General features: G+C 40.8%; 1 protein-coding gene across 6 annotated transcripts in view; it reads left to right on the top strand.

Moving 5' to 3' along the window:
• Gkap1 (G kinase anchoring protein 1) overlaps positions 1–14,048 on the top strand; it is a 114,501-nt gene that overhangs the window by 4,922 nt on the left and 95,531 nt on the right. For all 6 annotated transcript variants that reach the window (XM_045131758.1, XM_045131757.1, XM_045131759.1 and 3 more), the window contains 2 exons: positions 6,738–6,993; positions 7,608–7,751. In XM_045131758.1, coding sequence (XP_044987693.1) covers positions 6,778–6,993; positions 7,608–7,751 — 360 coding nt within the window. In that variant the 5' untranslated portion in view covers positions 6,738–6,777. The remainder of the gene's footprint in view (positions 1–6,737; positions 6,994–7,607; positions 7,752–14,048) is intronic.

Below are 14,048 nucleotides of genomic sequence, written 5' to 3'. Positions count from 1 at the left end.
TACACATCTGGAGTTCGATTACAGTGACTGGAGGCCCTGGTATGCCAGTTCCCTTTCTCTCTCTCTCTTTCTGTCTCTCTCACTGTCACTCTCACTCTTGTTGTCTTTCATTAAAAAAAAAAAAAGAAGAAGGTTAGTCTGTTGGGCTTGCCTCAGGGGGGAAAAAAACTGGATGGAGAGATCTACAAGTGTCTCTACAGAGCTAGTGGGTAAGTATGTTTTTTTTTTTTTGTAATAGATTCTTTTTATATTTTATTTATTTCTTTGAGAGAGAGGAAGAGGCAGAGAGAGAGAGAGAGAGAGAGAGAGAGAGAGACAGAGACAGACTGGGCACACCAGGACCTCCAGCCACTGCAAATGAACTCCAGATGCATGTGCCACTTTGTGCATCTGGCTTACATGGGTACTGGAGAATCGAACCTGAGTCCTTTGGCTTTGCAGACAAGCACCTTAACCACTCATCTCTCCAGCCCTATGTTTTGAAATAGTATATCATCAAGTTAAATAGTATAAGGTATCAGACTGTAAATGTTCAGTTCATAGTTTTTTACAATGTCCATTGAGAAAATTATGTTTGATTCTTTGGACATAAAATTTTAGTTATCAGGCTTATCAATGAAATAAAAAACTTAAGATTCCTGATCTAGCTATTTTCCTTTTTATGTGGTTGTGTGTGTGTGTATGTGTGTGTGTGTGTGTTATTTTGTGGTACCCATATGCTGTCCTGCAGTGTAGGAAGGGAAATTTGCCTACAGTTGAGGAGTCACCCTTCCACCTGGTCTTTTTTGAGGGGGAGGGTGTGAAATAGGCTTTTGCTATAGCCCACGCTGACCTGGAATTCACTGTGTAGTCTCAGACTTACCTCAAACTCAACATTGATCCTCTTACCTCTGCCTTCCAAATGCTGTGTGCCACCACACTAGCTTGGTCTTTGTTTTAAACCAGAGTTTCTACTGATTACATAGCTGAGGGGCTCCAATGATTCTTGGGTCTCTGCTTCCCTATGAGACTGCAGTCACAGGTATGTGTGGCCATGTCCAGCTGTTTATGGGGGATGTAGACATTCTATCTCTGGTGGACTCAGACCCTCATGCTTGTGTAGGAAGTGTACTTAGACATTGAACCATCTCTTCAGACCCCCTTTTTTTCATTTTGTGGCTACACACACACATACACACACACACATTAGTGATACTTCCATACTTATAATAAACCATGATAATTCCCTCCCCTCCAAACTTCCCCTTCACAAATCCACACTCCATCATATCCTCTTCCTCTCTTCCTTAGTCTCTTTTATTTTAACATCATCATCTTTTCCTCCTATTATGAGGATCTTGTGAAGGAAGTTCTAGGCACTGTGACAGCCCCCTTTTTTGTTAGCTTTAAAAAAATTTTTATTGCTGGGGCCTGGTGGTACATGCCTTTAATCCTAGTACTCAGGAGGCAGAATTGGAAGGATCGCTGTGAGTTTGAGGCCAGCCTGAGAGTACATATGAATGCCAGGTCAGCCTGTGCTAGAGTGAGACAATACCTTGAAAAAACAAAAACAAAATTAATTATTTTCATGCTGGAGGGATAGCTTAGCAGTAAAGGTGCTTTCCTGCAAAGCTGAAGGACCCTGGTCCGATTCCCCAATACCCACATAAGCCAGATGCACAAAGTGGCGCATGTAACTGGAGTTCTTTTGCAGTGGCTAGAGGCCCCACTGCTCCCATTCTCTCCCTCTCCCCCCATCTCTTTCTCTCTCAAATAAATAAATAAAGATTATTTAATTTGTACCCTATCCCTTTTCTATTGAATCCTTTCTTCTTTCCAACTATTCCTTCTTGTTTTGATATCATTTTTTCTTGTTCCCTCCATCATCCTTGACAACATGTTTATGGGTGCAATATTATGTAGATTTTATGCAGGTAATGACAGCCTCTGTTAGGTCATGATTATACTGGCCACTTTGTATCTGGAAGACAGCATTCCAAAGTACTCCTCCCCATCCTTTGGCTCTTTCATTCTTTCCAATAGCTGTTCCACAATGGTCCCTGAGCCTTGAAGGGTGTGATAGAAATGTCTCATTTAGTGCTGAACACTCATCTATCACTTCTCAGCACACTGATGAGTTTTGAGTCTCCCTAGTAGTCACTTGCATCTGAAAAGAGAAGCTTCTCTAACAAAGTGAGAGTAGTACTAATTTGGCAGACATAATATATCCACTTAGCCAAACAACATTAGTAACTCACCCTCCCAGGGCTTATGACTTTCTCAGCCCTAGGCTGTTGACTAAGTTTGCAGTACCAGGTATGAATTCTCTCCCATGGAGCAGGTCTCAACTCCCATCAGAGAACAGTTAGTTATCCTTTTACCATACATGCCATATTAGACTAGATGGCACATCTTGCCTGAAAGGCCAGTTGCTAGCTTTCAGGGTCCATTGCTAGTTAAGACTGTTGATGACTTTTCTCCCTCCGTAGGCTGCATAGTACTTTCCAGCACTATGATAGCTAATCAGTAGGGAAGAGGCTTCCAGCTCAGTTCTAGCTTGAGTTCTCTGTCCTGCAACTGAAGCATAGTTTTCAGCAATAAGATCTCACTGTCTAGTTCTGGTGGGCAACCAAGAGCCTTGATAATAACCTGTATTGTTTTGGAGACCTCAGGGTCTTCCCTGAACAACAACTCACTGGGAAGATCTAGACTTTAAAATAATGATTTATTCAAATTGAGTGTCCCTTAAAATTTTGTTTTTATCAGTAAGTAATAAAAACAAAAAACATGGATGGAGAGGTGGCTTAGCAGTTAAGGCACTTGCCTGCAAAGTCTAAGGACCAGTGTTGTAGTCTCCAGATCCCACGTATGCCAAATGCACAAGGTGATGCAAGTGCACAAGGCTGCACATGCACACTAGATGATGCATGCTTCTGGAGTTTAATTGCAGTAGGTGGAGGCCCTGGCATGCCAATTCTCTCTTTCCTCTCTCTCTGTCTCTCACACATTAAAAAAGAAACAAGGAGGGCTGGAGAGATTGCTTAATGGTTAAGCACTTGCCTGTGAAGCCTAAGGACCCGTTCGAGGCACGATTCCCCAGGACCCACATAGCCAGATACACAAGGGGCCGCATGCATCTGGAGTTTGTTTGCAGTGGCTGGAGGCCCTAGCATGCCCATTCTCTCCCTTTCCCTCTCCCTGTCCCTCCCTCTCTCTGCCTATTTTTCTCTCTGTGTCACTCTCAAATGAAGAAAAAACAAAAAAGAAACGAGGGCAGGGGAGATAGCTTAGTGGTTAAGGCATTTGCCTGCAAAGCCAAAGGATCCTGGTTCACTTCCCCAGTACCCAAGTAAGCCAGATGCATAAAGGGGCACATGCATCTGGAGTTTGTTTGCAGTGGCTGGAGGCCCTGGTGCACCCATTTTCTCTTTCTCTCCCTCCCCCTCTTTCTCTCAAGTAAATAAATAAATAAATAAATTTTTAAAAAAGAAACAAAAAATGGGGTTGGAAAGATGGTTCAGTGGTAGAGAGACACTTCCCTACAAAACTTAATGACCTGGGTTTGATTTCCCAGTACCCACATAAATCCAGATGCAGAAAGCGGTACATGCATCTGGAGTTCATTTGCAGTGTCTGGAGGCCCTAGTGTGCCCATATTCTCTCATTCATAGTCTCACTCTCTCTGTCTGCTTGCAAATAAATAAAATATTTTTGTAAACTGGGCTGGAGAGATACCTTAGTGGTTAAGGCACTTGACTGCAAAGCCTAAGGACCCATGTTCTACTCTGCAGATTCCACGTTAACCAGACACATAAAGGTGAGGCAAGTGCAAGGTTGCACATGCCCAGTAGATGGCACAAGTGTCTGGAGTTTTATTGTAGTGGCTGAGGCCCTTTAGTGCCAATTCTCTCTGCCTCTATTTCACTCTCTCTCTACATATAAAAATAAAAATAGAGAAACCCATTTTTGTTATGTAAGCATTTGGTAGTTTATAACAGTTGAAACTATTTTTAAAAATATTAATACTTGGGCTGGAGGGATGGCTTATTGGTTAGGGTGCATACGTGGAAAGCCAAAGTACCCAGGTTTGATTCCTCTGGGCCCACATAAGCCATGTGTACAAGGTGGTGCATGCATCTGGAGTTGGTGTGCAGTGGGTGGAGTCCCTGATTCACCCATTCTCTCTGTCTCTCAACTAAGTAAAATAAAATGATTTTTAAAATTTTTAGTACTTTTTGATGAGAGAGAGAGAGAGAGTGCATGCTAGAGAGAATTGGCATGCCAGGGCCTTTGGCCACTGCAGTTGAACTCTAGATGCATGCGCCACCTCATGTGTCTGGCTTAGGTGGGTTCTAGGGAGTTGAACCTGGGTCCTTATGCTTTGAAGGCAAACACTTTAACAGCTAAACCATCTCTCCAGCCCAAAAATCTTAATACTTTTAAAATAAAAAATGTAATATAAACTTTCTTGTGATATAATGAAAGGATCTCAAACTGAATTGGTTTCTAACTTGAAATGTTTTAAAGTACTGACAGAGTTCTGAATGGCAGAAAATGTTTATTGTTCAAGCCAGACAACTTGCAGCCAGAGTTTGTTTTACTAAAAGGGCATGTTACTACCAAAGGGGAAAATATCATTGTAGTTCTTTAAGACCATTGATTATTACCTTGCTCACAAGGAGGTTTTTGGCTTTTCCATGACTGACCTGCTGTTTCCCGTACTTGTACCTCCAATTTTGAGCATGCACTCTTCCAGGGGTTTAAAGGCTTAGCTGTGTACCAGCCATGCTGACAGCAGTGCAGAATTCAGCTGTCTGATCAAGTTGGTTTTTGAGGGCATAGAACACTTATGCAGGACAGCATGAGCAGTAGCTGGTTACTTGCACCTAAAGTTGACTATCTCAGACAGTGGGAACTTCTCATTTTTCTGGTTGTCCAAAGGCCAGAGAGAAACTTTATCTTATTATACACTAGTTAAGGAAATCACCTTGTACCTGAGAAAGAAAATATCACTGGGCTTTGGAGAGAAGTTTTAGAATACATGTTTATGAATATTTAACTCATACAGAGCCTCCCAAGATATGTTATATTACAGTAACAACCTGAACTTCGCAGCAACCTAAAGCAGCACAGTTGCTTGCTTGCTTAGGCTACATGTCCAGCACAGAGTAGTCAGGTAGCTTTGTTCATTGTTATCAGAGCTGGCTAATAGAGCTCCATATGCTTGCATAGGCTTTTCTGTTTTTAATTTTTTTTTGAGTGTGTACATGAGTGTGTGTGTGTAGGTGCATATGTACCATAAAGCATGTGTGGGGGTTAGAAGACAACCTCAAGGTATATGTGCTCTACTTTCTGTGAGACAGGGTCTCTTGCCAATACAAAGCAGTGTAGGCCATGAGCTTCAGATTTTCCTGGCTCCGACTCACATTGTCATAGATGTACTGAGATTACAGATGCATGGTCACCTTATATCTGGCTTTATGTGGATGCTGGGGAATTGAACCTGGGCCGAGAGGCTTTGCAAACAAGTGACTTTATCCACTGAGCCATCTCCCCAGCCCACTTTCAGTCTTAGAGGAAGAAAAAAGAGAACATGGTGAACAATAGGTACTAACATGCTATTCTAATAAAAATACTTTAATGACTGCTGGCTGACTTCTTCAAATATTAGCTTATATTAGGATTTTTCTTCATTGAAATGTTTCCAAATATTTTTGTGGGTTCCTTGGATAGAAGATTTAATACATGCTTCTCATCTTAGTTTTCTCTGAAAACTTACATACTATAGTGTGTGGTAAGCTCTCAACATGGATCTCAGTGATCCTTTCCTCCTAGTAGTTCTGCACATTGAGTAGAGTAGACCTGTGATACTGTGAAAAAATAAGAAATGTATATGTAGAACTAGAGAGATGGTTTAGCAGTTAAGGTACTTGCCTGCGAAGCCTAAGGACCCAGGTTCAATTCCCCAGTACCCATGTAAGCCAAATGCACAAGGTGTTGCATGCATCTGGAAGTTAGTTTGTGGCGGCTAGATGCCCTGGAATGCCCATTCTCTTTCTCTGCCTCTCTCTTCTCTCTCAAATAAATAAATAAATAAAATACTTTAAAAAGCAGCAGTGGATTAAAAAAAGAAATACATGTGTAACTAATAGAATTTTGTAGAAATAACAGCAGCTAGTTCTTATGAGCACTGTGATTCAAGCCGAATATGATAAAACTAAAAAGAAACAAATAAGCAATACATTACAAAAAGATGATGACAGTTGTCTCTCAAATCAGACGAGATGGGGCGTGTTCAGGGTGATATGACCATAGACTACTGTCTCAAAGCAAGTGACTTAAGCATTTCAAATAGAAGAATGTTCTCTTGTGCTTTTATTATTTTCGTAGTGGGAGGGAAGCTGTATGTAAACAATGCTGTTCCTCTGTAAGCCATCTTGACTTGAGTTGTTTCCTATAAGTATGTAAATATTACAGAGGCATGTAAAGAAGAAGAAAAGCATGGATTTCTGAAAGTCAAATGTGGGAAAATGAACATACTAATAATTTTGGAGTAGTTATCTGTGAAGTATCAGTGTAAAATTGTCTTCTGAACAATTTCATATTGCTTATTTAAGTTAAAAATATGTTAATGACAGTAGGACTGAGAGTATCCAAATATGACCAAATTTGATGTCAGGAGAAATATATATTTCTAGAGACTAGAATACTTTTACATCACTGTTTTCTCATCTGCCTCCTCTTCTCCTTCTCTACAGGAGTTATTCTTGACGTAGCATTTTGAAAGACAACTCTATCATGGCTTCAGCAGTTCTTAGCTCTGTTCTTACGACTGCTTCTCGTTTTGCCTTGTTACAAGTGGATAGTGGCAGTGGTTCTGATTCTGAGCCTGGGAAAGGAAAGGGTCGGAATACTGGGAAGTCTCAAACTTTGGGAAGCAAATCAACTACAAATGAGAGAAAAAGAGAGAAAAGAAGAAAAAAGAAGGAACAGCAGCAGAGTGAAGCGAATGAGGTACTAGTTGTGCTTGTTTGTGCTGTCTGCTTTCTGCCGTGTCATCTGTAACACTGTACCTAACCCCTGTCCTTAAATACAGCAGATGAATCTGTTACATCAACTCAAGTACAGTGAAAAAATGTTTGTTCTGATTGCATTAGCTGGTGCTCATTCTAAAAAGTTTAAAACAGGGAACTCTTAAAGGACACAGGCCCATGCTTATAGTCTTAGTTGCTTGGGAGACTGAGGTGGGGATTACTTATACCAGCCTGGACAACATAGTGAAACTTTGACTTACAGATGAATAAAACTAAATTGAAAAATAAAACACACAAATCACAACTTTATTTTAGTTGTGCAAGTTAGTTTAGTGAGTACTTAGACTAGAAATATAAACACTTTTTTAAAAAATCATTAGGGTTAGCCGGGCGTGGTGGCACACGCCTTTAATCCCAGCACTCGGGAGGCAGAGGTGAGGATTGCCATGAGTTCAAGGCTACCCTGAGATGACAGAGTTAATTCCAGGTCAACCTGGACCAGAGTGAAACCCTACCTCGAAAAACCAAAAAAAAAAAAAAAAAAAATCATTAGGGTTGATGAACTGTATTTAATATATTTTATTTATTTCCTAGCTCAGGAATCTTGCTTTTAAGAAAATTCCTCAGAAATCCTCCCATGCCATGTGTAATGCTCAGCATGAGCTTCCATTGCCAAGCCCAGGACAGAAGGAGTCGCGAGAGGAAAACTGGCAGGAGTGGAGACAAAAGGACGAACAGGTACAGCTCATGTGTAGCATTGCTGTGCTTTGTACTCATTTCCCTTGAATACATGTCACCATTGTTCTCAGGGACAATGAGTGTCACATTAATTTACATGTGCTGCTTCTAATAAATTCTGGTTTTCATCTGGTAGAAAATCAGGCTATACATTTATTACTTAAGCTAGTTTTGGCAGTTCAGAGGAGTTAATTATGTTTTGCTTTTTGATCCCAGGGATCAAACCCAAGGTCTTAAACATACTAAAAATATGTTCTCTCTCCAAGCTACAGCGTGTGTGTGTGTGTGTGTGTGTGTGTGTGTGTGTGTGCATTCATCTACCTTTTTACAAATGGAGTAAAGAGAAGGTAGAGGAATAGGGCTAACTTGCTTCAATTTTTTTTTTCAAATTTAAAATAATCACAATTATGGGGAAGAGGTCTGTTGTTATCTGGTAACAGTTTTGCTTTAAGAAAAGGACTTTTGGGGCTGGAGAAATGGCTTAGCGGTTAAGCGCTTGCCTGTGAAGCCTAAGGACCCAGTTCAAGGCTTGATTCCCCAGGACCCATGCTAGCCAGATGCACAAGGGGTCACACACGTCTGGAGTCCATTTGCAGTGGCTGGAGGCCCTAGCACGCCCATTCTCTCCCTCTCTCTCTCTCCCCCTCTAGCTGCCTCTTTATCTCTCTATTGCTCTCAAATAAATAAATAAAACAAAAAAAAATTTTTTTACGAGGACTTTTGTAGATAGGGCATTTATTCCTTTAGCTCCCCCGCTCAGACAGTGTCTCACTGTAAATCCAGGCTGACCTGGAATTCACTTTGTAGTCCCAGGCTGGCCTTGAGCTCACAGCTATTCTCCTACCTCTGCCTACTGAGTGCTGGGATTAAAGGTGTGCACCATCACACCCAGTCCTTTAGCTTTTTTTATAGTATTTATTCCTTTATGCATCCGAGGTTAGTAATGTATTAAGACCAATACTTTGTGTGTGTGTATCCTAGAAAGTAACTTACACAGCCTGGCATGTTTTCCAGGGGTTGTTGCATGCACAGGAAATAAAACATTGTTTGTTTGCTTATCTGTTAAATTATATCATTTGATGTATCAGAAAATAATTTTTAAGAGATGATAATTATTTTTTTATTTTAACTCAATTTATTTATTTGAGAGTGAGAAGGGAGAGAGAGAGATGGATGATGGGCACGCCAGGGCCTCTAGCCCTGCAAATGGACTCTGGACGCGTGCGCCACCTTGTGCATCTGGCTTATGTGGGTCATGCGGAATCAAATGTGTGTCCTTTGGCTTCGCAGGCAAAGTGCCTTAACCGCTAAGCCATTTCTCCAGCCCAGAAAATATATTTTTAAAAAGATGCTTGGCATATTACAGTGGCTATTCCTGTCATTCTTGGGATATCAGCATTAAAAGAAGTAAACAGAGCTGAATATTGTGGTACACATCTGTAATCCCAGTACTTGTGGGAGGCTGAGGTAGGAAGATCTTAAGTTAAAAAGAAAAGAAAGAAAGGCAGGCAGGTAGGCAAGAATTGTGATATATGGACACTAAAAGATAGGTTCTGGTTATTTAATACGTTTTATACTTTGCTGAGATATGCTGCCAAAGCATCTGGAAAAATTGTAGAGGAGATCTTTGCTGTGTTATTTGCATCTACAAAGAAATAACTCATTTTTTCATTTCGTACATCTGTATCTTTCCCACAAACTTCATTGTGGAATTAGAGTCTCATGTTGCCTATCCATTTCTTTGCATTGCATAGTTGCATGTATCAAATGAGGTACATGTTTCACCTTGAAATAGTGAATTTTATGTGATATATATGAAATATGTGAGTTATATCTCAGTAACACTTCTTTGGTATGTGTGTGTGTGTGCATGTTTATTTATGTGTATATCTGTTCATATGTATGTATGTGCACATGTGTACATGTGTGTAGAGGCCAGAGGTTGAAGTCAGGTTTCTTCCTTGATCGCTGTCCTCTATATTCTTTAAAACAAGGTCTATCAGATGGTTCAGTGGTTAAGGCATTTGCCTACAAAGCCCAAGGACCCTGGTTTGATTCCACAGTACCCATGTAAAGCCTGATGCACAAAGTGGTGTGTGCATCTGAAGTTTATTTTCAGTGGCTAGAGGTCCTGGTACACCCATTCTCTCTCTCTGCTTCTTTCTTTCTCTCTCTCTCTCATAAATAATTAAAACAATATTTTTTAAAAACTAAGGTGTCTGTCTGAACCTTGTCTCTGTCCTCCTCCACAGCACTGGTATTACAAATGTGTACCACCATATTTGGCATTTTATGTGGGAACTGGGGATTCATACTCAAGTCCTCATTTTTGTGCAGCAAACATTTTACCCACTGAACCATATTTCCACTCTCAAAGTAAGACTGTTTTTTTGAGCTGTAGGGTCTTCTCTAGCCCAGGCTGACCTGGAATTCTCTATGTAATCTCAGGGCGCCCTTGAACTCACAGCGATCCTCCTACCTCTGCCTCCCAAGTGTTGGGATTAAAGGCATGTGCAACCACACCTGGCTTTAACAAACTTTTTGAACTGATATGCAGGCCATGGATTTACTTATTTTTATTTACTTATTTGAGGTGACAGAGAGAGAGAGAGAATATGAATGGGCCCATTAAGGCCTCCAGCCACTGCAAACGAACTCCAGATACATGCTCCACCTTGTGTACCTGGCTTCTGTGGGTACTGAGGATTCAAACCTTGAACCAAGTTCCTTAGGCTTCACAGGCAAGTGCTTAACCACCAAGCTACCTCTCCAACCCCTGGATTTACTTTTAAAATATTTTATTTATTTACTTGAGAGAGTATAGACAACTGTTGTTCACATTGCTGGTAGAAATAACCCAACCAAAAGCAGTTTGTAGGGAAAAAAGAGGTTTATTTTGGCTTACAGGCTCATGGGGACAGCTCCATGATAGTAGGGAAAATGATGGTATGAGTAGGTGGTGGACTTCATCCCCTGGCCAACATAAGATGGACAATAGCATCAGGAGAGTGTGCCAAACACTGGCATGTAGAAACTGGCTATTACACCCATAAGTCTGACCCCAACAATACACCACCTACAGTAGGCATTAATTCCCAAATCTCCATCAGCTGGGAACCTAGCGTTCGGAACACCTAAGTTTATGGGGGCACCTGAATCAAGCCACCACATTCTGCTCCTGGCCCCCATAAACTGATATCTATACATGACATAAAATGTAATGCATTCAGTCCAACTTTAAAAGTCCCCATCGTTTTTATAAATCCCAGTGATGTTCAAACACCCATAGTCCAAGATCTTTTAACTGAGCCATAATACCAAAAAATCCCCCCAAAACCCATAATGGCACAGAATAAACATTCACACTGCAAAAGATGGCGTTAGGCATAGCAAAGATATATTCAGCCAATACAAAATTCAAAACAACGAGGACAAACATCAAACTCTGCAGCTCCAGTCCAACAACTCTAGTCAATGACAGATCAACAAATCTCTGGTATTCCAATTCCACCCCTCCAGCTAGGCTACTCACAGTCCTGGAAAACTTCATCTAGGGCCAGCAGCTCTCAGCAGCCATCTTGTGTTCCCAGCATCTCCGCTGGGTCTCCACTGCAATCAACGGCCCATCCTCATGTTCCATGGGATCTCCATGCAGGCATCCAGCAATCCTGCTTCACACTGCCCATGGACATTTCCAAAACACAAGACCATGTTACAAATTCAATGACCCTCTCTTTTCTGCATTTCTTATACTCCACAATACCAGGTAGGGTGCCAGTTTGTTAACCCAGGAGGGAATAAAGCAGACTTTAAAGAACAGGACACTCCTTGAGCATTCAGGCCCCTTCAAAAGAATCTACATTCTTCCTCTTGCCCCAGTGCAGATCAGCTGGCCCAATCTCAAAGGTTGTAATCTCTCAATTGCAGCTGAATGGGCAGCAGTTCACCAAAAGATTTTTTTATTCCTGTGCTATATCCCTTTGCTCACACCATTTCATTTCTACACAAAGCAACCCTCCACAGATTCTCAGGACACAGGCATAACAGCAAGTTTCTCACACAAACTGCCACCCCAATCTAAGCAAAGCTCTTTCTCACCCTCCTAAACCAACCCTCACAGTCCATAGTCCCTACTGCATTCAGGTCTTTCAACTGGGACCAGAATAGTCCATCAAGCTGTACTTACAGCACTGAAAGATATATCTTAGGCCAAAGTTTCAAATCCTTCCACAAGTCGGCCCCTAAGAATACACTTCCTCTAGGAGGTGTTAATTCCCAAATCTCCATCAGCTGGGCACCTAGTGTTCAGAACACCTAAGTTTATGGGCAACACCTGAATCAAACCATTACAACCCAGGGCTTCCTGCCACTACTAGTGAATCTCAGATGTATGCTCTACTTTGGGCATCTGGCTTTATGTGTGTACTAAGGAATTGAACCCAGGCTGTCAAGTTTTGCAAGCAACTGCCTTTAACGATTAAGCTATCTCTATAGCCCCCAAATCCTCACACGAGTGTGGGTGTGGGTGTGAGCATGCCAGGGTTTCTTTCCTCTGCTAAGGATGTCACTTTGGTACATATGGCTCCATGTATGTGGTGGAGATCAAACCCACATCCTCAAGCTTTGTAAGCTAGCACCTTCAACCACTGAGTCATTTCCTCAGCCTGGCTTTATTTTATTGTATTATAATTTTTACTATTTTAATATAAAGATGAAAAGACATTGTTCATCAGCAGCTATTGGTTATGAAAAAGTGTCTCCATACATGTTTTGGTACCACCTCTTTTCATTCACAATGATTTAATGCTAGTGATTCAGTATACCTTTTTAAAAAGGCTGTAGTATAGCTCAAAAATCATTAAAAACATTTCTCCTCCAAGGCTTTTAGTATTAAGCAGGTCAATTTAATGTATATGTCTTCCTCTTACTTTATCAATTTAAACTCCACATATCCCTGACTTTGTTTACCTCTTAAGTGAATGCCTGATAGCATGTGTATGATGGTAATTTCTCTCTCACATATTATCTCTAATTAATTTTGTTAGAAGGATTTTCATAGTAGTTTATTCTGGTCCCATTTGTTTACATGCTATATTTTATTAGCTTCATGGTCAGCCTTCGTCTTCTTGTAATAGTTTGATTTGTACCTGTTTTCCATGTGATGAGTGCAACTTTAAGTGAAGCCTCTGTGTTTTGGGTTCTTGAGGAGCAATTTAAAAAATACTTTACTTATTTGAGAGAGACAGAGAAAGAGGTATACAGAGAGTATGAGTGTACTAGGGCCTCCTGTCACTGCAGATGAATTCCAGATGCATATGCTACTTTGTGCTTCTGGATTTACGTGGGTACTGAGGAATCACATCCAGGCCATCAGGAAGTGCCTTTAACCATTGAACAATCTCTTCAGTCCATTGAGCAAAAAAATTTAATGCTTATGTGCTGAAGACATTACTTGATACTTGACCTGCAAAGATTTCTACAGGTCACTGGACAGTGTTTCAAAGGGAAAAATGGAGAGAGAGAAGGAATTACCATGGGATATTGTTTACAATTATGGAAGTTGTCAATAAAAATTATTTTAATAAAAAAGAGAGAAAGAATAATGTTTTTATTTCTTTATTTGAGGTGAGGCAAATAGAATGGACAGCCACTGCACACAAACTCAGATGTGTGCACCACCTTGTACATCTGGCTTTATATGGGTACTAGGGAATCAAACCTGGGTCCTTTGTCTTAGCCATCAAGTCCCTTAACCACTAAGCCATCTCTCCAGCCCTAGGCATTGTTTTAAAATGAACAAAAGCAGCTGGACATGATGGCATATGCCTATAAAGCCAGTACTTGGGAGGATGAGCTTGGAGAATCTCAGTTCAAGGTCAGCCTCGTCTACATAGAGAGAATGGGCATATTAGGGTCTCCAGCCACTACAAACAAATTCTACTGTTTTGTGCCTCTGGCTTATGTGGGTCCTGGGGATTTGAACATAGGTTCTTTGGCTTTGCAGGCCAGCGCCTGAACTAAGACATCTCTCCAGCTTTCCCCCACACCCCCATTTTTAATTCTTACATCATTGAACCATTTCTATTACTTGGAGATACTATACAGCACATCTCATACAGTTTCAGCAAAAATAAAACTTGAAGCCTAAAAAGTACATCAGCTGAAATAGACTAAATGTGACCATTAGTGTAAACAACTACATGTGATTTTTATAAAGCAACCTATAAAACCAATAATTTTTTTCAGTGTCTTAAGTTTTTATTCATGTGAGTTGTTAAAAACAAGCATCCATACCAG

This window comes from Jaculus jaculus, chromosome 12 (assembly GCF_020740685.1).
Source record: "Jaculus jaculus isolate mJacJac1 chromosome 12, mJacJac1.mat.Y.cur, whole genome shotgun sequence".
NCBI classification, from domain to species: Eukaryota; Metazoa; Chordata; class Mammalia; order Rodentia; family Dipodidae; genus Jaculus; species Jaculus jaculus.
This window is presented reverse-complemented; position numbering and strand designations above follow the sequence as displayed.